This window comes from Rhinoraja longicauda, chromosome 2 (genome assembly GCF_053455715.1).
Source record: "Rhinoraja longicauda isolate Sanriku21f chromosome 2, sRhiLon1.1, whole genome shotgun sequence".
Classification (NCBI taxonomy): Eukaryota; Metazoa; Chordata; class Chondrichthyes; order Rajiformes; family Arhynchobatidae; genus Rhinoraja; species Rhinoraja longicauda.
Genome location: NC_135954.1, coordinates 109652310 through 109676387, shown reverse-complemented (window position 1 = coordinate 109676387; position 24078 = coordinate 109652310). Strand labels below are relative to the sequence as shown.

Sequence of the window (24078 nt, the reverse complement as noted above, 5' to 3'; positions counted from 1 at the left end):
CTCAAACTTCAAGTAACCCTTGCTTTCCCTCTCTCTCCATCCCCTCCCCTTCCCAGTGCTCCGACCAGTCTGACTGTCCTCGATTACATTTTATCTCTGCTTGCTTTGTTGTCACCTTCTCCTAGCTAACAATGATCTATCCTCCATTTTCCTTGATCCACATCCCCTTTGGTCTCATTTTCACACCTTACACCTCTTCATCTCTGAATCTCCCTCTCCCCTGACTATCATGGGATGCTGGTTTACACCGAAGATAGACACAAAATGCTGGAGTAAATCGGCGGGACAGGCAGCATCTCTGGAGAGAGGGAATGGGTGATCTTTCAGGTCGAGACCCTTCTTCAGACCCTGAAGTCAGACTCAGACTGAGAGTCTGAAGAAGGGTGTTGACCTGAAGCGTCACCCATTTCTTCTATCCAAAGATGCTGCCTGTCCCGCTGACTTACTCCAGCATCAAGAGGGTGTTGATGGACGGTTAGTTTTTGGACTGGAAGCTTGTGACTAGTGGTGCCCCTCAGCTATTCTTCATTCAAATCTATGGACAAGGCATGTACGTTTGCAGATGACACTGAAAGGGTGGTCACGGTGGCACAGCGGTAGAGTTGCTGCCTTACAGCGATCCCGATTACGGGTGCTGTCTGCACGGAGTTTGTACGTTCTCCCCGCGACCTGCGTGGGTTTTCTACGAGATCTTCGGTTTCCTCCCACACTCCAAAGACATGCAGGTTTGTAGGTTAATTGACTTGGTAAATGTAAAAATTGTCCCCAGTGGGTGTAGGATAGTGTTAATGTGTGGGGATCGCTGGTCGGCGCAGACCCGGTGGGCCGAAAGGGCCTGTTTCCGCGCTGTATCTCTAAACTAAACTAAACTAAAAATGGGTGGTATCGTAGACACTGAAGATGGTTACAAAGAATTACACTGGCAAGTGGGCAAGGAATAGTTAATGGAATTTAGTTTAGATAAATGTGAGGTTTTGCATTGTGGTTCAGAACCATTACTGGACCTTCACAGTGAACTGTTAGGCTCGTGTATGTGTTATAGAACAGAGGGAACCAGCAGTCTGAAGAAGGGTCTCGACCCGAAACGTCACCCATTCCTTCTCTCCCGAGATGCTGCCTGACCTGCTGAGTTACTCCAGCACTTTGTGAATAAATCGTACGTACATTATTCCCTGAAAGTGGTGTCACGGTGAGATAAGGTGCTGAAGGATGTTGGCACATTGGCCTTCATCGGTCAGGGCACTCAGTACACGAGTTGGGAAGTTATGTTACAATTGCAGAAGACGTTCGCAAGGCCACACCCAAGAATATTGTTTTCAGTTTTGGTCACGCTCTATTGGAAAGATGCCATTAGGCTTGAAAGGGGAGAGAGAAAATTTGGGAGGATATTGCCAGACCTCGAGGGCATAGGGAAGTGTTACGCGGACTAGGAATGTATTCCTTGGAGCGCAGGAGGCTGAGGGGTGTTTTTTATAGAGGTGTATAAAATCATGAGGGAAATAGACAGGTTTTTTTTTCCCCAAGTGGAAATTAGAGGGCATGGTTTTAAGTTTTGTTTTTAGAGATACAGCGCAGAAACAGGCCCTTCGACCCACCGAGTCCGCACCGACCAGCGATCCCCGCACATTAACACTATCCTACACACACTAGGGACAATTTTTACATTTACACCAAGCCAATTAACCTACAAACCTGTACGTCTTTGGAGTGTGGGAGGAAAGGGACGATCTCGGAGAAAACCTACGCAGGTCACGGGGAGAATGTACAAACTCCGTACAGACAGCACCCGTAGTTGGGATCAAACCCGGGTCTCTGGCGCTGCAAGCGCTGTAAGGCAGCAACTCTACCGCTGCGCCACCGTGCCACACAGCAGAGTGGATGGCAGACCAGAGCAAACACGAGGCAGAACCGATCTGGCATGAATTATGAATTATGTGGATGTCGTGTGCAGATGTGCCAGGTAGACTGGGAAAGCCCCGGAAATGCACCCAGCACAATCACAGACAGAATGGAAGCAGGAACCAACATCTCCTACTCCAGCAAGACCTTTCATGCAGAGAAGACAGCATTGCTGCCCTGGTGTGTAGGAAGGATCTGCAGATGCTGGTTTAAACCAGTGCTGGAAGGAACTGCAGATGCTGGTTTAAACCGAAGATAGACACAAAGTGCTGGAGTAACTGCGGGTCAGACAGCATTCCGGGAGAAAAGGAGTAGGTGACGTTTCTTCAGTCTGAAGAAGGGTTTCGAATCGAAACGTCACCTATTCCTTCTCTCCAGAGATGCTGCCTGTCCCTTTGAGTTACTCCAGCATTTTGTGTCTATCTTTCGTTTAAACCAGCGTCTGCTGTTCCTTCCTCCACATTTGCCAGCAATCCGTTTGCTCCCTGCCTTCTCTCGCCCCAAATGCCCAGTTAATATTTCAATAAACATAGCGTGGTTTGATAACATTCTCTACGGGCAGACTTGGTGCCAAACAGGTTTGGTAACATTGCTTCTTAGTGCTGCCATCAAGGACACTGGCAAGATTATACTTACAATATAACAGTGGACAGAATTGTTTACCTAATCTCATTTCCCCGAAGATTCCGCAGAGTGGAATTTTCTGCCAGCGTGTTTAGTTTAGTTTAGTTTAGAGATACAGCGCGGAAACAGGCACTTTGGCCCACCGGGTCTGCGCCGACCAGCGATCCCCGCACATTAAGTAGTGTAAGATAATAACTGCAGATGCTGGTACAAATCGAAGGTATTTATTTCACAAAATGCTGGAGTAACTCAGCAGGTCAGACTGCATCTCAGGAGAGAAGGAATGGGTGACGTTTCGGGTCGAGACCGAGTCTGAAGAAGGGTCTCGACCCGAAACGTCACCAATTCCTTCTCTCCAGAGATGCTGCCTGTCCTGCTGCCTGTCCTGCTCCAGCATTTTGTGTCTACCTTGGGCAAAACCAACTTTCTATATGTACATAATAGATATTTAATAAATATTTTATCTTTTTTTTTGTTGCTGATTCAATAGTTCATGCAATGGGCCTGGGGGTGAGGAAGGAGACATCAGAGTTCACAAAAGGAATCAATGATTTATCTACAGATTGGCATGTTGCTACATTGAGAATCCATGGATAGAAGTCTCAATCCAGATTATTGCCCAATGCCTAATTGTATTTTTTTCCTTTCTGCAGACCCCAATTTACACATCTGTACAGGTTTTATATTGTGACAGCAGATTTCACCACCCAGGTCATAGTGTTCCAGTTTGAGTACAAATTTCTTTTGTGTTATTTTGAACATATCATTTCATGCCTTCAGATGACATGCCTTTGTTTGTTATTTAAACAAGGAGCTGAATCATTCTATTTTATCCCAAGCATGTTATTTATTTCAGATGGAAACAGTGGAAATGTTGTGCCTTGGCATTGAAGCTAACCATCGTCTTTAGTTTAGTTTTGGGAAACGGCGCAGAAACAGGCCCTTCGGCCAACCGAGTCCGATCCCCGCACATTAACACTATCCTACGCAAACCAGGGACAATTTACACATGCACCAAGCCAATTAACCTACAAACCTGTACGTCTTTGGAGTGTGGGAGGAAACCAAAAATCTCGGAGAAAACCCACGCAGGTCACGGGAGAACATACAAACTCCGTACAGACAGCACCCATAGTTGGGATCGAACCTGGGTCTTCGGTGCTGCAAGCGCTGTAAGGCAGCGACTCTACCGCTGCGCCACCGTGGCCGCCCTCAGTCATCAAGATATACTTTCTGTCGATGTGCTTTCGAGCACTGCTTGCATGTCTAATACTCCAGCCAATCCGATAAATTATACTTTTATCCTGGATTTGTATTGGGAAGCTCTAAACGATGGGTTTAGCTGGAACTCCTTTCAATTGTATTTTTCGTATTATTATCCCCTTATATTGCCTTCTTTCCTTAAATCCTCAACATACTGGATACTATTACTCAGATGCATGCAGCCTCTCCAGATCAACTCTACATACAGCATGAGCACATGATGAAGCACAGGGTGAAACGGTGGTGCAACGGTAGAGTCGCTGCCTCATAGCACCAGGGACCCGGGTTCGATCCTGACTACGGGCGATGTCCGCATGGAGTTTGTACGTTCTTCCTGTGACATGCGTGGGTATCCTCCTCTGGGATATCCGTTTTCCTCCCATGCTCCAAAGACGTACAGGCTTGTAGATAAATTGACTTGGCATAATTTTGTAAATTGTCCCTAGTATGCAGGATAGCATTCATGTGCGGGATCACTGGTCGGTGTGGACTCGGTGGGCCGAGGGGCCTGTTTCCGCGCTGTGTCTCTGAACTAAACTAAACTAAATGAATGATTAGCTCTCAGTCCTTCAATGATTCGCTGAGGAATACCGAGTCGATGGTGCCAACTTTCAGATGAAATGCTAAATCAAAGCCTTGTCAAAACCAATCTGCCCGTTGCGGGAATGTTAAAAATCTAGTGATATTACTCGAGGAATGGTAGGAAAAGTAATCTCAGTCTTGCTTCACAATCAAGATAATTTGCAGTCTGTGATTGCTATTTGTGGGAATCCGAGCAGAGTTAGCAGTTGTTGTTTCTAACATTACCACAAAGCTGCTCCTCTACTATAAACCATTGTCTGCAACTCCTTATCACCCAGCCCACAGCTAACAATGGACCAGTTCCTTGATCAGCGTTACTTTTTTGCATCTCTTTCATTCATCCGTTCTTTATCTCTCCACATCACCGTCTATATCTCTCGTCTCCCTTTCCCCTGACTCTCAGCATGAAGAAGGGTCTCGACGCTCACTGGAAACCCCCATCAAACTCAACAAGACAGTGGCCCTGTGCATTGCGGCCTACCAGGAGGACCCGGACTACCTGAGGAAGTGCCTGCTGTCAGTCAAAAGGCTGACCTACCCGGGGATGACCGTGATCATGGTCATTGATGGCAACAGCGACGACGACCTCTACATAATGTAGATATTCGGCGAGGTGATGGGACGGGACCGCTCGGCCAGCTACCTGTGGAAGAGCAACTTCCACGAGCGGGAGCCAGGGGAGAGCGAAGAGTCTCACAGGGAGAGCATGCAGTACCTCACGGGGCTGATCAGGTCAAACAAGAGTATCTGCGTGATGCAGAAGTGGGGAGGCAAGCGAGAAGTGATGTACACTGCGTTCAAGGCACTGGGTCGGACTGTGGATTATGTACAAGTAAGGCTATTGACCTTGGAAATGGTTCTGATCAACTCGTGTGACCATGAAAGAACTCTATATGAAATGTAGCAGATGTACTTTGCATATTGCTCCAGTAAAACTTGCTATGTTTGTTAGGTCAATGTTATAATGTAGTACATTATACCAGGCTACTACAATATGGGTTAACATATGATTAGCATTTGAGGGCACTGGGCCTGTACTCGCTGGAGTTTAGAAGGATTAGGGGGGACCTCATTTTTTTTATTAGCGGTGCAGGCTCGAAGGGCCGAATGGCCTACTCCTGCACCTATTTTCTATGACCCGAAACGTCACCTATTCCTTGTCTCCTGAGATGCTGCCTGACCCGCTGAGTTCCTCCAGCTTTTTGTGTCCATCTTAGTATAAACCATCCTGTTGACTCGTGAGATCAAGAGAGATTCTGCTCAATGGATGTTTATATTTGCTGGTTTACACAAACTCAGAAGACGAAGGAAATTGACAGCAGATAGACACAAAAAAAGCTGGAGTAACTCAGCGGGGCAGGCAGCATCTCTGGAGGGAAGGAGTGGGTGACGTATCGGGTTGAGACCCTTCTTCAGACTGAGCGTCGGGAGACATTGCGTTGGTTGGAGATGATGGAAAGGAATCAAAGGAAGCTGTGCGGTTCTTGGTCAATGACCAACTCTGCATTTTCCAGCAGGCATATGCTCTCCATCACCTTCCACCTTCGCCAACACAGAGATGGTGAGACTAGTTTCTGCAGTTGGACCTTGTGCAAAGCTTTTCCTTTTGTCAGCAGAGTACCGTTTAGCCAACAGAGAGTGGAGTGGGGTGTACCAATTTTAATCTAACTTGCCCAGGGCAAAGTGATAAATTGGTGCATTATCAGTCGTTACTTTGTAACGTTGTCAGTGCCCTTTATGTGGGTACTATTTGCAAGCAAAGAATTTCACTGTGACTGGTCACATGTGACAATAAAGCATTCATTCAATCATTCATTCATTCATTCATTCATTCATGAATTCACCGCACGGTGGCGCAGCGGTAGAGTTGCTGCCTTACAGCGAATGCAACGCCGGAGACCCGGGTTCGATCCCGACTACGGGCGCCGTCTGTACGGAGTTTGTACGTTCTCCCCGTGACCTGCGTGGCTTTTCTCCGAGATCTTCGGTTTTCTCCCACACTCCAAAGAGGTACAGGTATGTAGGTTAATTGGCTTGGTAAATGTAAAAAAAATCGTCCCTAGGGTGTGTAGGATAGTGTTTATGCGCGGGGATCGCTGGTCGGCGCGGACCCGGCGGGCCGAAAGGGCCTGTTTCCGCGCTGTATCTCTAAACTAATCTAAAACTAAAACTAAGTTTCGCTTTGTATCCTAACAATCGACAAGAGAGGAATACTGGATCAAACGCAACACATCACCAAACCCAGCCCCTGAGCTTTCACCGCCTGCGTGGTGCTAACATGCTCCACTCCACTTGTTTCCAATAACACTTTGTGTTTCCCCACGTCGGGTAGGAAATGAAAGGGGAACCTACCGCAGATTTTCTCCGGCAACTCCAGTTCTTTCCGCCTGAAGGAACGACTTATCTCAAAGAGGGCCGAGTCGAGGCTCTGGCAGCGGGGCTGGTCTTCGGGCGGGGGGCTCAGTGCCTCGTGCGTCAGCAGCTCCGCTGCACACCACCGCTCCTTGGGATTCCTCTCCAGCATGGCTTCAATGAACTGCCTCAAGACCGAGCTGCAGTCTTCTGCAATGTCTTCCAACGGCGGAGCCTGCTTGTGGATCTTCAGGCAAAACAAAAAAGAAATAGAAATTACCACGAATCCTCGAGGATTTCACAAACCGGAAAGGGGGGGGACCAGTTACACATTTAAAAAATATTTGCAAGCACTCTTTATTATTAATTTTCTCTCTCTCCTTTCAATAATTTGGCTTCACTAAACCCAAACATCCTAGCTGCCTCTGCAAATAGGATTAAAGGCAGAAAATCCCAGGAGTATTCAGAAGGTTAGGCAGCAGGAAGATTCTGTAGGAAGAGTAACTGGTCATAGACTCTTCATCAAAACCTTGTAAATGCGGGATCTTTGATCTGGTTACATCTGTCATGGCCACACAGCATGGAAACAGGCCCAAACTGCTGGAGTAATTCAGCAGGACAGACAGGATAGAAGGACTGAAAGAGTTCCTTCTCTCCAGAGGTGCTGCCTGCCCTGCCGAGTTACTCCAGCATTTTGTGTCTAACTTTGGTGTAAATCAGCATCTGCAGTTCCTTCCTCCACATGGAAACAGGCCCTCTGGCCCAACTCCGCCATGCTGCCCAAGACACCCCTCCTTTGTCTATCTTTGATCGGACTTTGCTGGCTTTATCTTGCACTGAACGTTATTCATGTTATTCCCTTTATCATGTATCTGTACACTAGGGTTGCCAACTGTCCCGTATTAGCCGAGCCTTTTCGTAGATTGGGTTAAATTGGTTTGTCCCATAGGGGACCGCCCTTGTCCCGTATTAGGCCCGGACGCTGTAGGCCCGGACACTGTAGATCCGGACACTGTGAGTCCGGACAGTGTAGGTCCGGACAGTGTAGGGCCGGACAATGTAGGCCCGGGGGCCGCCTAACGGAGGTTGCTTAGCAACCCGCCTCCCGGCCTGGGCGGCCGCCATTGGTGGAGCGGGAACACCTGGCCTGCTGGCTGGGTGAGGTCACGGGGTGGTGACGTCACCTTGTCCCTTATTTGGGAGTGAGAAAGTTGGCTCCTCTACTGCACACTGTGATCGGCTCGATTGCAATCATGTATTGTCTTTCCGCTGACTGGTTAGCACGCAACAAAAGCTTTTCACTGTACCTCGGTACACGTGACAATGAACTAAACTAAACTAAGGTAGTCCCATTTAATCCATATCTCTCTGAATGTTTCCTATCCATGTACCTGTCCAAGTGACTTTAATGTCCAAAATATTTCTATTACAAGTTGTTATGATCTGTCCTTCCATAATGAAGTAATAAACCAACAGGGAATTAGCTAGGGAAGTTCCTGCTATGTGTCATTCAAGTTGTTTCACTGAGTTTCAGCAGAGATGCTCAGAATTATTTATTCCTTGATTACTTCCAGTTTATTTGTTTCTCTGTCTGTCCAGAGTTCAGGTTGACTCAGAAAGCCAGTACACCCAACCAAAGGGCTTTTTTTCGATGTTCTGCATCAATCAACCAAGAAGAATTTATTTTCGTCTGATATCCTTTTCTTTGCCAAGTTTCTGGTCTACTCTTTACAGAACCATAAGTTGTTGTGACCTGACTCACAGTTGCCAGAAATCAAATTTCAGAACCGTGGGTGGCTTGGTAGGCGGTAGAGTTGTTGCCTTACAGCACCAGAGACCCGGGTTTGATCCCTTGCTGTCTGTACGGAGTTTACGCGTTCACCCCGTGACCATGTGGGCTTTCTCCGAGATCTTCCACACTCCAAAGACGTGCAGGTTTGTAGGTTAATTGGCTTGGTATAAATGTAAAAATTGTCCCTAGTGTGTGTAGGATAGCGTTAATGTGTGCGGGGATTGATGGTCGGTGCGAACTCGGTAGGCCGAAGGGCCTGTTTCCGTGCTGTATCTCTAAACTAAACTAAACTTGCGCCACCCTTTCCACACTGTATGACTCTATGACTATGACTCTATAACCCTGTTGGAAGAGACAGTCTAACTGGCCAGTAATTCCCCTCCATTTCCCTGGTAACTGGTAATCTTTGGATCCTTGTTCAGGATGGGCTCTCACGCAACCTTTTTGATGACCTTCGGACTTTCCTTGATCGGACTTTGCTGGCTTTACCTTGCACTAAACATTATTCTCTTATCATGTATCATGAATCTATCCACTGTGAATGGCTCGATTGTAATCATGTATTGTCTTTCTGCTGACTGGATAGGACGCAACACAACGTGTACCTCGGTACATGTGACAATAAACTAAACTGAAACTGAAGCAGTAACCTGATGCTTCCTATCATCATTGCTATTCTTAGTTATTTGGCATGAATGTCTGAATAGGGACAGGTTCTTTGCTGATTGTGCCTCTTAATGTACCACAACCAGGGAGCAGTCCTGAACTATTATCTACCTCATCACAGACCCTTGGACTATCTTTGATTGGACTTTATTGACTTAATCTTGGCTTAACATTATTCACGTTATTCCCTTTATCATGCATCTCTACACTTTGTAATCGTGTGTTGTCTTTCTGCTGACTGGTTAACACGCAACAAAAGCTGTTCACTGTACCTCGGTACACGTGACAATGAACTAAACTCAAACTCAAAGAGACTGCCTGAGAGGCCCAGCCAGTCAAATCTGATGCTGTACATGGTTTACATGGTTGCTTTCTAACTAGAGGAAGAATTATTTGTGGCTCATTGTGAACAATTATATTGCAAATCTTCCAGGTGAGACAGATTCACCTGAACTCCTCCAACCTCATCCACTGCCTTCGATGCTCTCGATGTGGCCTCCTCTACTCCGCAAGGCCAAGCGTAGACTAGGTGACCTGAGCTTGGTCCTATGACATTTCAATTGCCCATTCCCATTGCCCATGTTTATCCGTGACCTCCTCACTGCCACTCATGTTCCGCTTGGGTAGCCTACAACCCAACACAAAACCTTCCACTCCCCTGTGTATCTCCCCCACCACCAGTCTGCCCAGGGTCTCCCTCTCTCTCTCTTGTCCACATTTTCCACCTTCCTCCCTCACCTGCTTCCACCTGCCCATCACCCACACACCTGGGGTAACTCAGAGGGTCAGGCAGCGTCTCTGGAGAAAAGGACGTTCCGGGTCTGACTGAAGACTGAAGCGGCTCAGACTGAAGAAGGGTCTCAAACCCGTTCCTTCTCTCCAGAGATGCTGCCTGACCCGCTGAGTTACTCCAGCTTTCTGTGTCCATCTTCGGTTTAAACCAACATCTGCAGTTCCTACACCCACACACCGACCAGTCCATCTCCCTCCCTCCTCTGGTCCCCTCTCCTCCCCCCAGATCTTGCTTTCCACACTCACCAATGACAAACTGACTAATCACACGTCCAACATTCACACCCAAGTCTCTAACACACGCCACAAACATCAGAGGTGCCCGCACACATCCGTGCGGTAAACACTGGACCTCCTGTGACTACAGTTAATTACTGAAAATCAAGCTATATGGCACTGGAAATGAACAAGTAAAAGCGTGACTTTTCATTCCTGCACCTATTAATTTTTATTTGACGTTTTAAAAAAAAAATATATATAATTTACCCATAATCTTTTTGTTAGATAGAGCTAGATAGAGAGTTAGATAGAGCTCTAGGGGCTAGTGGAATCAATGGATATGGGGAGAAGGCAGGCACGGGTTACAGATTGTGGATGATCAGCCATGATCACAATGAATGGCAGTGCTGGCTCGAAGGGCCAAATGGCCTCCTCCTGCACCTATTATTTTCTATGCTTCTATGTTTCTAATCTTTTTCTGACTCTTGTATTCTCTCCCTTCCATCATTTCTCATTCTATATCTGACCCGAAACTGTTCACCAATTTTAATTTACCATCATACTTTTTCCAATTTTCAAATCCTTTAACCTGATGAGTTCAAGAGATAGTTAGTTACTTTCGAAGGTATCACAAAACGCTAGAGTAACTCAGCGGGTCAGGCAACATCTCTGGAGAGAGAAGGAATGGGTGACGTTTCGGGTCGAGACCCTTCTTCAGACTGTTAGTTAGTTGCTTTGTTCTCTCTGTCTCCCAGTTGTTCCATTTCCCTCAACATGAAAACATTCTTTCTCATAAAATTACTTGGATGACTTTTTCTTTCACAAGGATATTATTCGGACCAAAGAGCTTGAATTATATATACCGAGAGACTGGATAGCTTAGTTTAGTTTAGTTTGTAGTTTAGAGATACAGCGCGGATACAGGCCTTTCGGCCCACCGGGTCCGCGCCGACCAGCGATTTCTGCAGATTAACACTATCCTACACACACTAGAGACAATTTTTACATTTACCAAGCCAATTAACCTACACACCTGCACGTCTTTGGAGTGTGGGAGGAAACCGAAGATCTCGTAGAAAACCCACGCGGGTCACGGGGAGAACGTACAAACTCCGTACAGGCAGCACCCGTAGTCGGGATGGAACCCGGATCTCCTGCGCTGCATTCGCTGTAAGGTAGCAACTCTAATGCTGCACTAACTTGCTCTTATCCCTTTAGGGCATAGGAAGCTGAGGAATGATCTTATAGTGGTGTATAAAACCATGAGATGGATGTCAAGGTTCTCTTGCCCAGGGCAGGGAAGTCTAAAACTAGAGAGCACAGATTTAAAATGAGAGAGGAAAAAAAAATTAAAGGGTACCTGAGAGATATATTTTGCAAAGAGAGGGTGGTGGGTGTGTGAGGGACGAGCTGCCAATGGAAGTTACAATACAGAGGAAAGTACAATTACGACATTTAAAGGACACTTGGATGATACATAGTTGATACATGGTTGATACAAGGTTATACAAGGCTGATGATACAAGGTTGGATATGGTTCAGTGAGGTATGTATGGGTCAAATGGGCGGCATGGTGGCGTAGCGGTAGAGACACTGCCTTGCAGGGCCAGGGACCCGGGTTCGATCCTGACCATGGGTGCTTGTCTGTTCGATCTTATTGAAACGTATACGATTATTAAGGGGTTGGACACGTTAGAGGCAGGAAACATGTTCCCAATTGTTGGGGGAGTCCAGAATAAGGGGCCACAGTTTAAGAATAAGGGGTAGGCCATTTAGAACGGGGATGAGGAAAAACTTTTTCAGTCAGAGAGTTGTGAATCTGTGGAATTCTCTGCCTCAGAAGGCAGCGGAGGCCAATTCTCTGAATGCATTCAAGAGAGAGCTAGATAGAGCTCTTAAGGATAGCAGAGTCAGGGGGTATGGGGAGAAGGCAGGAATGGGGTACTGATTGAGAATGATCAGCCATGATCACATTGAATGGCAGTGCTGGCTCGAAGGGCCGAATGGCCTCCTCCTGCACCTATTGTCTATTGTCTATTGTACAGAGTTTGTACGTTCTCCCCGTGACCTGCTTGGGTTTTCTCCAAGATCTTCGGTTTCCTCCCACCCTCCAAAGAAATACAGGTTTGCAGGTTAATTGGCTTGGTAGATGTAAATTGACCCTAGTGTGTGAAGGATAGCCTCGGTGTGCGGGGATCGCAGGCCGGTGCGGACTCGGTGGGCCGAAGGGCCTGTTTCCACGTTGTATTTCTAAACTAAACTAAACTGAATGCAGCAGGAAGGAACTGTAGATGCTGGTTTAAACGGAAGATAGACACAAAATGCTGGAGTAACTCAGCGGGACAGGCAGCGTCTCTGGAGAGAAGGAATGGGTGACATTTTGGAACTAAATGTAGGGAAATGGCACTAGCCAAGATGGAGAACTTGGTTGGCATGATCAAATTGAGCCAAAAGACCCATTTCCATGCTTATAACTATGACTAAACTGATGAGGGTAGAGTTTGGATTTTGATTATTGGTGCTAAATCATCTAATTCTATAGTGACCATTTAGTCTCTAACTGCAGGCAAATTTCAACACCCACCTAATTTTATCATCTAAGCATCAAATGGCGTATCAAAACAGCATTAAGAAATAAAGGAAAATAATTGAATCAGGCGATTTGGTCCCTTGAGTCTGCACACATCCAGAGCTCATGGACTTCATTAACTTCACTACCAATTGCCATCCTGCACTCAGAATCACTTGGATCCACGTTCCTCCAAGTCCAAGGCGTATCTATGGGCACTCGCGTGGGCCCCGGCTGTGCCTGCCTCTTTGTAGGGTACGTTGAACAATCCCTGTTCCAGGTGTGTACACTGGCCTTATCCCCGAACTCTATCTCCGTTACATTGACGACTGCATCGGTGCTACCTCCTGCACCAATGCAGAACTCATGGACTTCATTAACTTCACCACCAATTTCCATCCTGCACTCAGATTCACTTGGACCATCTCCGACACCTCCCTCCCCTCTCTGAATCTCGCCGTCTCCATCACAGATTGACATCAATAACAAACCCAGTTACTCCCACAGCGATCTAGACTACACTTCTTCCCACCATGCTTCCTGAAAAGACTCTATCCCCAACTCCCAATTCCTCCGTCTAGGCCGCATCTGCGCCCAGGATGAGGTGTTCCATACCAGGACATCTGGGATGTCCTCGTTCCTTAGGGAACAGGGTTCCCCTCTTCGACCTTAGATGAGGCCGTCATACGTGTGTCTTGGCACCCCGTAACTCCGCTCTTGCTCCCCCTCCCCCAGTCACAACAGGGACTGAGTCCCCCTAGTCCTCACCTTTCACCCCATCAGCTGCCGCATGCAGCACATAATCCTCTGACATTTTCGCCACGCCCAACAGGATCTCACCACCAGTCTCATCTTCCCATCTCCAGCCCTTTCATCTTTCTGCAGAGACCTTTCCCTCCGCATCTCCTTCGACCTCATCTACTGTATCCTGCGTTCTCCATACGGGCTCCCATATAACGGTGAGACCGAGCGCAGGCTGGACGGCCGTTTCGCTGAACACCTAATATCCGTCCACCGTGGCCTACCTGATCTCCCAGTTACCAAACATTTTAACTTCCCTTCCCACTCCCATATTGACCTTTCTGTCCTGGGCCTCCACCGTTGTCAGAGTGAGGCCAAACGCGAATTGGAGGAACAGCATCTCATATTTCGCTTGGCCAGCTTACAACCCAGTCACAAGGTATTGATATGCCTAACTTCAACTAACCCTTGCATTCCCTCTCTCTCCGTCCCTCCCCCACCACAGTCCTCTTCCTAAGTTCACCGTTTGTATTCCTTTGTTATCACTTCCACCCCAGTCAACAAGGCACCATTGTGGGCTCCACCTTTCCTGAGTCATCGATGCAGGCTCTGCTTTGTTCTGCACCTGCCCACACCTCCAGCGTGCCCCACCCTGACACTCAGTCTGATGAAGGGTCTCGACCCGAAACGTCACCCATTCCTTTTCTCCTAACTGCTGCCCGACCCGCTGAGTTACTCCAGCAGTTTGTGCCTATCTTCGGTGTAAACCAGCATCTGCAGTTCCTTCCTACATATTCAATAATATCATGGCTGAGAAACATCATCTTAATTTTCTGTGCTGTTCCACTATCTCGATTCATCTAATATTCAGAAATCTATTGATTTCAGATTTGAATGCAATCGATGACTGATCATCCACGACTATACACAGATCAGAGTGAAGAGATTTCTTCTCATCCTAATTTCACACGTAAATGGCATACCCCTTCTCTTCAGCCTGTGACCTTTAGTTCTCGACTTCTTTGCCAGGGCAGACAGGCTCTATTGTATCTATTTTGTCAAGCTCTCTAGAATTGTTTGTATTTCAATGAGGTCACCTCTCATCCTTCTATCCTCTGGAGAATCAAGGCAGGGTCTACTCAATTGAGCGTTTCGCTCAAAACCTTCGCTCAGTCCGCCTTAACCAACTTGATCCCCTGGTGGCTCAGCACTTCAACTCCCCCTCCCACTCCCAGCCTGTCCTTTCTCTCATGGGCCTCCTCCATTGTCATAGTGAGGCCCAGCGCAAATTGGGGGAACAGCATCCCATATTTCGCTTGGGCATCTTGCACCTCAGCGGTATGAACATTGACTTCTCTAACTTCAGATAGATCCTTTGTCCCTCTCATTCCATCTCCCCCTTCCCAGTTCTCCCACTGTCTTCCTATCTCCTACTACATCCCATCTTTGTCCCGCCCCCATCCCCGGACATCAGTCTGAAGGAGGGTCTCGACCCGAAACATCACCCATTCCTTCTCTCCTGAGATGCTGCCTGACCCGCTGAGTTACTCCAGCACTTTGTGTCTACCATCGATTTGAACCGGCATTTGCAGTTATTCCCATACGCAACTCTTTAAAATGAATCATTTTCAATCTCACCAACTCTTTGATCAATCTCGCCTGCCCTGCTATTGATTTCCAGCACCACATACCTTAGCCGCACACCCGGATTTCTCAATTTAAAGCAAGAATCTACACTTTAGCCTCAATCACAGGGACCAATCTCAACAATGCAAATTAAAACAATTAGTTTCTTCGTTTCATGTAGATTACCTTAAGACCATTGCATAAATAGTCAATATATCAATAGTCAATAGTCAATTTATTTGTCGCATACACATAAATGTGCAGTGAAATGAAAAATTACCCGCAGTTCAACAATAAGACCAATAAGAATAAGCAATAAAAATATGCAATAACACATACAATCATAAACCAACACCAAACAAAAGAAACATCCATCACAGTGAGTCTCCTCCAGTCACCTCCTCACTGTGATGGAAGGCCAGAATGTCTGGTGTTCCATCTTGAAACAATGCCTGCTTTTGATTCAGATGCCCTGTAGTGGAAACTTACAATGTACAGGTAGGATGGGTAGGCTGTCCTCGGATACCTCTTCACCCAAGGTGGGTTCCCAGTCTGCATGTGGATGATGGTGGAACCAAGACTGTAGATATCTGACTTGGTCGAATGTCCTCTGCAGGTAATAACTTCCGGACTCATATAAAACTAAAATTTAAAAAAATATATAATTGAAGGTTAATTCATGGTTTATAATCTCAACATCATAGAGTCATAGAGTGATACAGTGCGGAAACAGGCCCTTCGGCCCAACTTGCCCACGCCGGCCAACAATGTCCCGGCTACACTAGTACTGCCTGCCTGCGCTTGGTCCATATCCCTCCAAACCTGTCCTATCCATGTACCTGTCTAATTGTTTCTTAAACGTTGGGATAGTCCCAGCCTCAACTACCTCCTCTGGCAGCTTGTTCCATACACCCAACACCCTCCATGTGAAAAAGTTACCCCTCAGATTCCTATTAAATCTTTTCCCCTTCACCTACACCCATGCCCTCTGGTCCTCGATTCCCCTACTCTGGGCAAGAGACTCTGTGCATCTACCCGATCTATTCCTCTCATGATTTTGTACACCTCTATAAGATCACCCCTCATCCTCCTGCGCTTCAAGGAATAGAGACCCAGCCTTCTCAACCTCTCCCTGCAGCTCAGACCCTCTAGTCCTGGCAACATCCTCGTAAATCTTCTCTGAACCCTTTCAAGCTTGACAATATCTTTCCTATAACATGGTGCCCAGAACTGGATACAATCCCTGGTTTTGATTCAGATGTCCTGTTGTGGAGACTAACAATGTACAGATACGATGGGTAGGCTGTACCCATCGATGGGCAGTGCCCAGAACTGAAAAGGTGTTTTAACATTTACAGAACCACTAGGACATACATGCTTTTACTTTCATAGAAACATAGAAACACAGAAAATATGTGCAGGAAGAGGCCATTCGGCCCTTTGAGCCAGCACCGCTATTCATTGTCATCATCGCTTATCATACATAATCAATAACCCGTGCCTGCCTTCTCCCCATATCCCTTGATTCCACTAGCCCCTAAAGCTCTATCTAACTCTCTCTTAAATCCATCCAGTGATTTGGCCTCCACTGCCCTCTGTGGCAGCGAATTCCACAAATTCACAACTCTCTGGGTGAAAAAGGTCCTTCTCACCTCAGTTTTAAATGGCCTCCCCTTTATTCTAAGACTGTGGCCCCTGGTTCTGGACTCCCCCAACATTGGGAACATTTTTCCTGCATCTAGCTTGTCCAGTCCTTTTATAATTTTATATGTTTCTATAAGATCCCCTCTCATCCTTCTAAACTCCAGTGAATACAAGCCTAGTCTTTTCAATCTTTCCTCGTATGACAGTCCCGCCATCCCAAGGATCAATCTTGTGAATCTACGCTGCACTGCCTCAATTACAAGGATGTCCTTCCTCAAATTAGGAGACCAAAACTGTACACAGTGCTCCAGATGCAGTCTTACCAGGGCCCTGTACAACTGCAGAAGAACCTTATACTGAAATCCTCTCGTTCCATCCCTCTGACTGAAAATGTTTTTCATCATCTCAGTTCTAATGCCCTACCCCTTATTCTTAAACTGTGGCCCCTGGTTCTGGACTCCCCCAACATTGGGAACATGTTTCCTGCCTCTAACATGTCCAACCTCAATTGTATACACTCAAATAATCACAGAGATCAAGGCTATTCTATAGATTCAGGATCAGTTCCTGTGGATTGGAGGGTAGCTAATGTTATCCCACTTTTTAAGAAAGGAGGGAGAGAGAAAACGGGAAATTAGACAATATAGACAATAGGTGACATATAAGATTATTAAGGGGTTGGACACGTTAGAGGCAGGAAACATGTTCCCACTGTTGTGAATCTATGGAATTCTCTGCCTCAGAAGGCAGTGGAGGCCAATTCTCTGAATGCATTCAAGAGAGAGCTAGATAGGGCTCTTAAGGATAGCGGAGTCAGGGGGTACGGGGAGAAGGCAGGAACGGGGTACTGATTGAGAATGATCAGCCATGATCACATTGAATGGCGGTGCTGGCTCGAAGGGCCGAATGGCCTCCTCCTGCACCTATTGTCTATTGTCTAAAATGATTTTAAAATAGCTTCTTCTTTGCCTCCAAATCACGTGTAGAACCTCCAGTGAAATCAGTTGGGTTGGTTTCAGATAATTCAGAATGTCTAAATGTTGATTCCACTAACTATATCAAAGTCCAGTTATAGTGTGTTATTCCTCTACTAAGTGACAGGAGTAGAATTAGGCCATTCGGTATGCTGGCCTTCATAGGTCAGGGCATTGAGTGTAAGAGTCAGGATGCCCCACGATAGAGTTTCTAGGACTTTGGTTAGACCACATTAGGAATATTGTGTGCGTTCCAGTCACACCGTTACAGGATGTGGAAGTTTTGAGTGGGCAGAGGAGGATTTTGCCTGAATTAGTGCGTATCAGTTACGGGGAGAGATTGGGCAGAATTGGACTGTTTTCTCGGGAACTCCGTAGGTTGCGGGGAGACCTGATGGAAGTATATAAAATCAGGAGAGGCAGAGATAGGGTAGACAGTCAGAACCTTTATTCCCCAGGATGGAAAAATCAAATACTGGAGGGCATAGCTTTAAGGTGAGAGGGGCAAAGTTAAAAGGAGATGGGCAGGGCAATTTTTTTTTACAGAGAGGGTGGTGAGTGCCCGGAACATGCAGCCATTGTTGGTGGTTGAGGCAGATACCATGCTTTTGGATAGCGATATGAATATGCAGGGAATGGAGGGATGTGGAGCATGCGCAGGGTAATAAGAGATGATACCAGCATCATATATGGCACTGGCTGTGGGCCTATGACCCTGTTCTTGTCCTGTGCTGTTCTTTGGTCCATGTTAAGTCTCCACAATGCTCTACGATAGGGAATTCAAAATATTCCAGAACCTTTATATCTTTGGGATTCTGGGCGCAGCGGTAGAGTTGCTGCCTTACAGCGAATGCAGCGCCGGAGACTCGGGTTCGATCCTGACTACGGGCGTACTACGGAGTTTGTACGTTCTCCCCGTGACCTGCGTGGGTTTTCTCCGAGATCTTCGGTTTCCTCCCACACTCCAAAGATGTGCAGTTCTGTAGGTTAATTGGCTTGGCAAATGTAAAAATTGTCCCTAGTGTGTGTAGGATAGTGTTAATGTGCGGGGATCGCTGGGCGGCGCGGACCCGGTGGGCCGAAGGGCCTGTTTCCGCGCTGTATCTCTAAATCTAAATCAAAATATATTTCCCCTGGCTCGCAGTCTGAAGAAGGGTTTCGTCCCAAAACGTCACCCATTCCTTCTCTCCAGAGATGCTGCCTGTCCTGCTGAGTTACTCCAGCATTTTGTGTCCATCTTCACAAACACATATCTTGTTTTATATGCTATCATGCCTTTTTGCCTAGATCCGCTTCGTTACTATTCTCTATATCTTTATGTCTTATCTAATTTTAGATTGCAATAAACTGTTAGAAAAATTTGCAGAAAACAAAATACTTGCTACAAATGACATAACAGGATTATTCGGCACAAACGTTTGCCGGAAAAAAAGAGCACTTGAATTCAAATTTCGACTGTTCTAATATTTATTCTACACCTTCTCTATTCTGCTTCACCGGAAGACAGACACAAAATGGGCGGCACGGTAGCGCAGCGGTAGAGTTGCTGCTTTACAGTGAATGCAGCGCCGGAGACTCAGGTTCGATCCTGACCATGGGTGCTGCACTGTAAGGAGTTTGTACGTTCTCCCCGTGACCTGCGTGGGTTTTCTCCGAGATCTTCGGTTTCCACCCACACTCCAAAGACGTACAGGTATGTAGGTTAATTGGCTGGGTAAATGTGAAAAATTGTCCCTAGTGGGTGTAGGATAGTGTTAATGTACGGGGATCGCTGGGCGGCACGGACTTGGAGGGCCGAAAAGGCCTGTTTCCGGCTGTAAATATATGATATGATATGAAAATGCTGGAGTAACTCAGCGGGACAGGCAGCATCTCGGGAGATAAGGAATGGGTGACGTTTCGGGTCGAGACCCTTCTTCAGGCCTTCACCAGGCTCTCTCTGATCACTGGAGTCCCACGAGATTGCAGATGCTGGTCGGAACGCCCCCACCTGAAACGGTCAGTTCATTTCCCTCCGTGGATGCTGACTGACTGAGAAGTATAAATGGCAATCGTAAAACAATAAAATGAGGTCGAAAGGATAGCAGGACATCTGTTCATCTGCAATGGCGGTGGGGCTGAGTTATCTTTGTTAATCCGTCTTTTGGAGGTGCATGATTTATAATTGTTATAGAAACATCGAAAATAGGTGCAGGAGTAGGCCATTCGGCCCTTCGAGCCTGCACCGCCATTGAATATGACCATGGCTGATCATCCAACTCAGTATCCTGTACCTGCCTTCTCTCCATACCCCCTGATCCCCTTAGCCACAAGGGCCACATCTAACTCCCTCTTAAATATAGCCAATGAACTGGCCTCAACTACCTTCTGCGGCAGAGAATTCCACAGACTCACCACTCTCTGTGTGAAGAAATGTTTTCTCATCTCGGTCCTAAAAGACTTCCCCCTTATCCTTAAGGTGTGACCCCTGGTTCTGGACTTCCCCAACATCGGGAACAATCTTCCCGCATCTAGCCTCTCCAACCCCTTAAGAATTTTATACGTTTCAATAAGATCCCCCCTCAGTCTTCTAAATTCCAGCGAGTACAAGCCCAGTCTATCCAGTCTTTCTTCATATGAAAGTCCTGCCATCCCAGGAATCAATCTGGTGAACCTTCTCTGTACTCCCTCTAAGGCTAAAATGTCTTTCCTCAGATTAGGAGACCAAAACTGTACACAATACTCCAGGTGCGGTCTCACCAAGGCCCTGTACAACTGCAGCAGAACCTCCCTGCAAACAACAACAACAACAACACATCAATGAGAGATGCTGCATATAAGGACCAGATGGAACTTTGTTCACCGAGCAATCTGCCAGATTGTTCCCAGCATTCGCTGTATTTGACGCTCTTAAATAAAGTCTTGATTGCCTTGCCTGATCTTTGTGGTGTGTTTTAACATTTTAGAAACATAGAAAATAGGTGCAGGAGTTGGCCATTCGGCCCTTCGAGCCAGCACGGCCATTCAATGTGATCATGGCTGATCACCCAGAATCAGTGCCCCGTTCCTGCTTTTTCCCCATATCCCTTGATTCCATTAGCCCTAAGGGTCAAGTCAAGTCAATTTTATTTGTATAGCACATTTAAAAACAACCCACGTTGACCAAAGTGGTGTACATCAGTTCAGGTACTAAGAACGAACATACAATGGCACACAAACATAACAGCACATACATAAACAGTTCACAGCGCTCCCCTCAGAGGGCCTCAAACGCTAAGAGGCCCTGTACAACTGCGGTAGGAACTCCTTGCTCCTCTACTCAAATTCTCTTGCTCCTTTTCCGAATCTGACACCATTCAGATAATAATCTGCCTTCCTGTTCTTGCCACCAAAGTGGATAACCTCACATTGATCCACAGTATACCGCATCTGCCATGCATCTGCCCATCCACACAACCTGTCCAAGTCACCGTGCAGCCTCATAACATCCTCCTCGCAGCTCACACTGCCACCCTGCTTTGTGTCATCCGCAAAGTTGGAGATGTTACATTTAATTCCTATGTCAAAATTGTGACTGAAAATTGTAAATAACTGGGGTCCCAGCACTGAGCCTTACGGCACCCCACATTTTCTTTAACACTGACCTGCAGAGTTCCTCCAGTAAGTTTTTTTTTCTCCCCTCTCTAACACTTCCTGTTCCCAGCTATCTCCATCATAAACCACAATTTAGGTGTGTTTCCACGCATGGAATAGATTATTCAAAAATGACATAGCCACCAAGGATGGAGCGAATCTATCACAATATCTTGAGTAAACATATCTCACTATTATCAAAATACATTATCAGAGATGCAAACTCTTCCAATTGTTAAAGCAGTGTATCACCAAACTGGTTTATTTTCATTAGAGATACAGCATAGAAATAGGCCCATCGGCTAGGGTTGCCAACTTTGGGCTAAATTGGTTTGTCCCTTACGGGACCGCCCTTGTCCCGTATTAGGGCCGGGGGGCGCTGTAGGCCCGGACGCTGTAGGTCCGGACAGTGTAGGCCTGGACAGTGTAGGCCTGGACAGTGTAGGTCCGGACAGTGTAGGCCTGGACAGTGTAGGTCCAGACAGTGTCGGCCTGGGGGCTGCTGTAGGTCTGGACAGTGTAGGCCCAGACAGTGTAGGCCCGGACAGTGTAGGTCCGGACAGTGTAGGCCCGGACAGTGTAGGCCCGGACGCTGTAGGCCCGGGCGCTGTAGGCCCGGACAGTGTAGGTCCAGACAGTGTAGGCCCGGACAGTGTAGGTCCGGACAGTGTAGGCCCGGACAGTGTAGGCCCGGACGCTGTAGGCCCGGGCGCTGTAGGCCCGGGCGCTGTAGGCCTGGACAGTGTAGGTCCAGACAGTGTAGGTCCAGAGGCCGCTGTAGGTCCAGACAGTGTAGGTCCGGAGGCCCGTGCGCCGCCTGATGGAGGTTGCATAGCAACCTACCTCCCGGCCCGGCAAACTCCACACAGTCAACACACGAGTTCAGGATCATACCCAGGTCTCTGGTGATGTGAGGCAGCAGCTCTACCAACTGGGCAATGTGCCGGCTTATTTTTAAATCAAAAACCTCTAAAAGGAACTGAAACCTCCAATCTGAAGCCAAACAAAATAACAGATCTGTTGGTTCTGCTACAGTTTCTTTATGAGAAACACTACTGCCAGCTTACAGTTGCAGTTTGCAAAGAACTAGAAAAACATATTGCGTAGGAAGGAACTGCAGATGCTGGTAGACACAAAATGCTGGAGTAACTCAGCGGGTCAGGCAGCATCTCTGGAGAAAAGGAACGGGCGACGTTTCGGGTCGAGACCCTTCTTCAGACCGAGAGTCAGGGGAGAGGGAGACACAGAAATAAGGACGGGCAAAGTGTGTGTGGAAACGAAACATCAAAAGAGTTGAGGATCAAGGAAAATGTAGAATAGGTCGTTGTTAGCCAGGAGAAGGTGGCAGCAAAGCAAACTGAGATAAAATGTAATCGGGGGTCAGTCAGACTGGTCGGAGAACTGGGAACGGGGAGGGATGGAGAGAGGGGGAACGCAAGGGTTACTTGAAGTTAGAGAAGCTAATGTTCATACCGCTGGGGTGTGAGGTGGCCAAGCGTAATATGAGGTGTTGTTCCTCCATACTAAATGATCTGAATATTTGGATGTGGATTACTTTTTCCATACATATACAGTGAGGACATCAAAACCAAGGTCATCCAATTTGAAACATGATTGAAACATGGTTTACACAATTCAAGTGTGAGCTTGGGGATATTCTCACCTCTGTCCCTCGAATGTCCTTGGGAATGTAGATGTCCTCGGTCATCTGGATGGTGAGTCCAAAGTCCACCAGCACCGCCTTGGTTGACATGAGAACTATGTTGCTGGCTGTGAGAAAATGGCCAAATCGGATGTCATTCCATCATTCCTTTCACGGACCAACATCTTTAAAGATTTGCCGCTATTCAGAAATCGCAGCGAACGAATGAATGAAAAGCTTACGTTTAATGTCATGATGAATGACTTTTTTGGAATGCAGGAAGTCGAGCGCTTTGAGGACGTGTTTGGTCAACCAGATGATTTCATATTCCTTCATCGGCCCACAGCTTTCCAATTTTTCCAGGACAGAGCCCCCCTCCCCAGCCTCCATGAAGAGGTGTATGGTATCGTCCCAGAGCAGGGCACCGTACAACTCTGCAATGTTCTCATGGCGGAATCGGGCTTGAATTTTAATGTCGGCAGGCTTGAAGTATTCCACCGGTATCTTTGAATTGAAAAGAAAACGCATTATACAGTGCATGAAATTAGATTTGCGTGTGTGAGATTCATAGAGTCAGGCAGCACGTTGAAAGGCTGGAGCGATTGGGCTTGTATACACTGGAATTTAGAAGGATGAGGGGGGATCTTATTGAAACATATAAGATAATTAGGGGATTGGACACATTAGAGGCAGGAAACATGTTCCCAATGTTGGGGGAGTCCAGAACAAGGGGCCACAGTTTAAGAATAAGGGGTAGGCCATTTAGAACGGAGATGAGGAAGAACTTTTTCAGTCAGAGAGTGGTGAAGGTGTGGAATTCTCTGCCTCAGAAGGCAGTGGAGGCCAGTTCGTTGGATGCTTTCAAGAGAGTGCTGGATAGAGCTCTTAAGGATAGCGGAGTGAGGGGATATGGGGAGAAGGCAGGAACGGGGTACTGATTGAGAGTGATCAGCCATGATCGCATTGAATGGCGGTGCTGGCTCGAAGGGCTGAATGGCCTACTCCTGCACCTATTGTCTATTGTCTATTGTCTATAGAACCACGTTCTTCAGCCCCAACTCATCCAGGCCAGACAAGGAGC

At 47.0% G+C, this 24078-nt stretch overlaps 1 protein-coding gene across 1 annotated transcript in view; it reads right to left on the bottom strand.

Annotated features, from left to right (window-relative positions):
- map3k8 (mitogen-activated protein kinase kinase kinase 8) overlaps positions 1–24078 on the bottom strand; it is a 35771-nt gene that overhangs the window by 1924 nt on the left and 9769 nt on the right. Inside the window, exons 3-6 of the mRNA XM_078429623.1 lie at positions 23240–23501; positions 23019–23125; positions 15615–15767; positions 6721–6967 (exon numbers count right to left, since the gene is read on the bottom strand). Of these exons, the coding sequence (XP_078285749.1) occupies positions 6721–6967; positions 15615–15767; positions 23019–23125; positions 23240–23501 (769 nt within the window). The remainder of the gene's footprint in view (positions 1–6720; positions 6968–15614; positions 15768–23018; positions 23126–23239; positions 23502–24078) is intronic.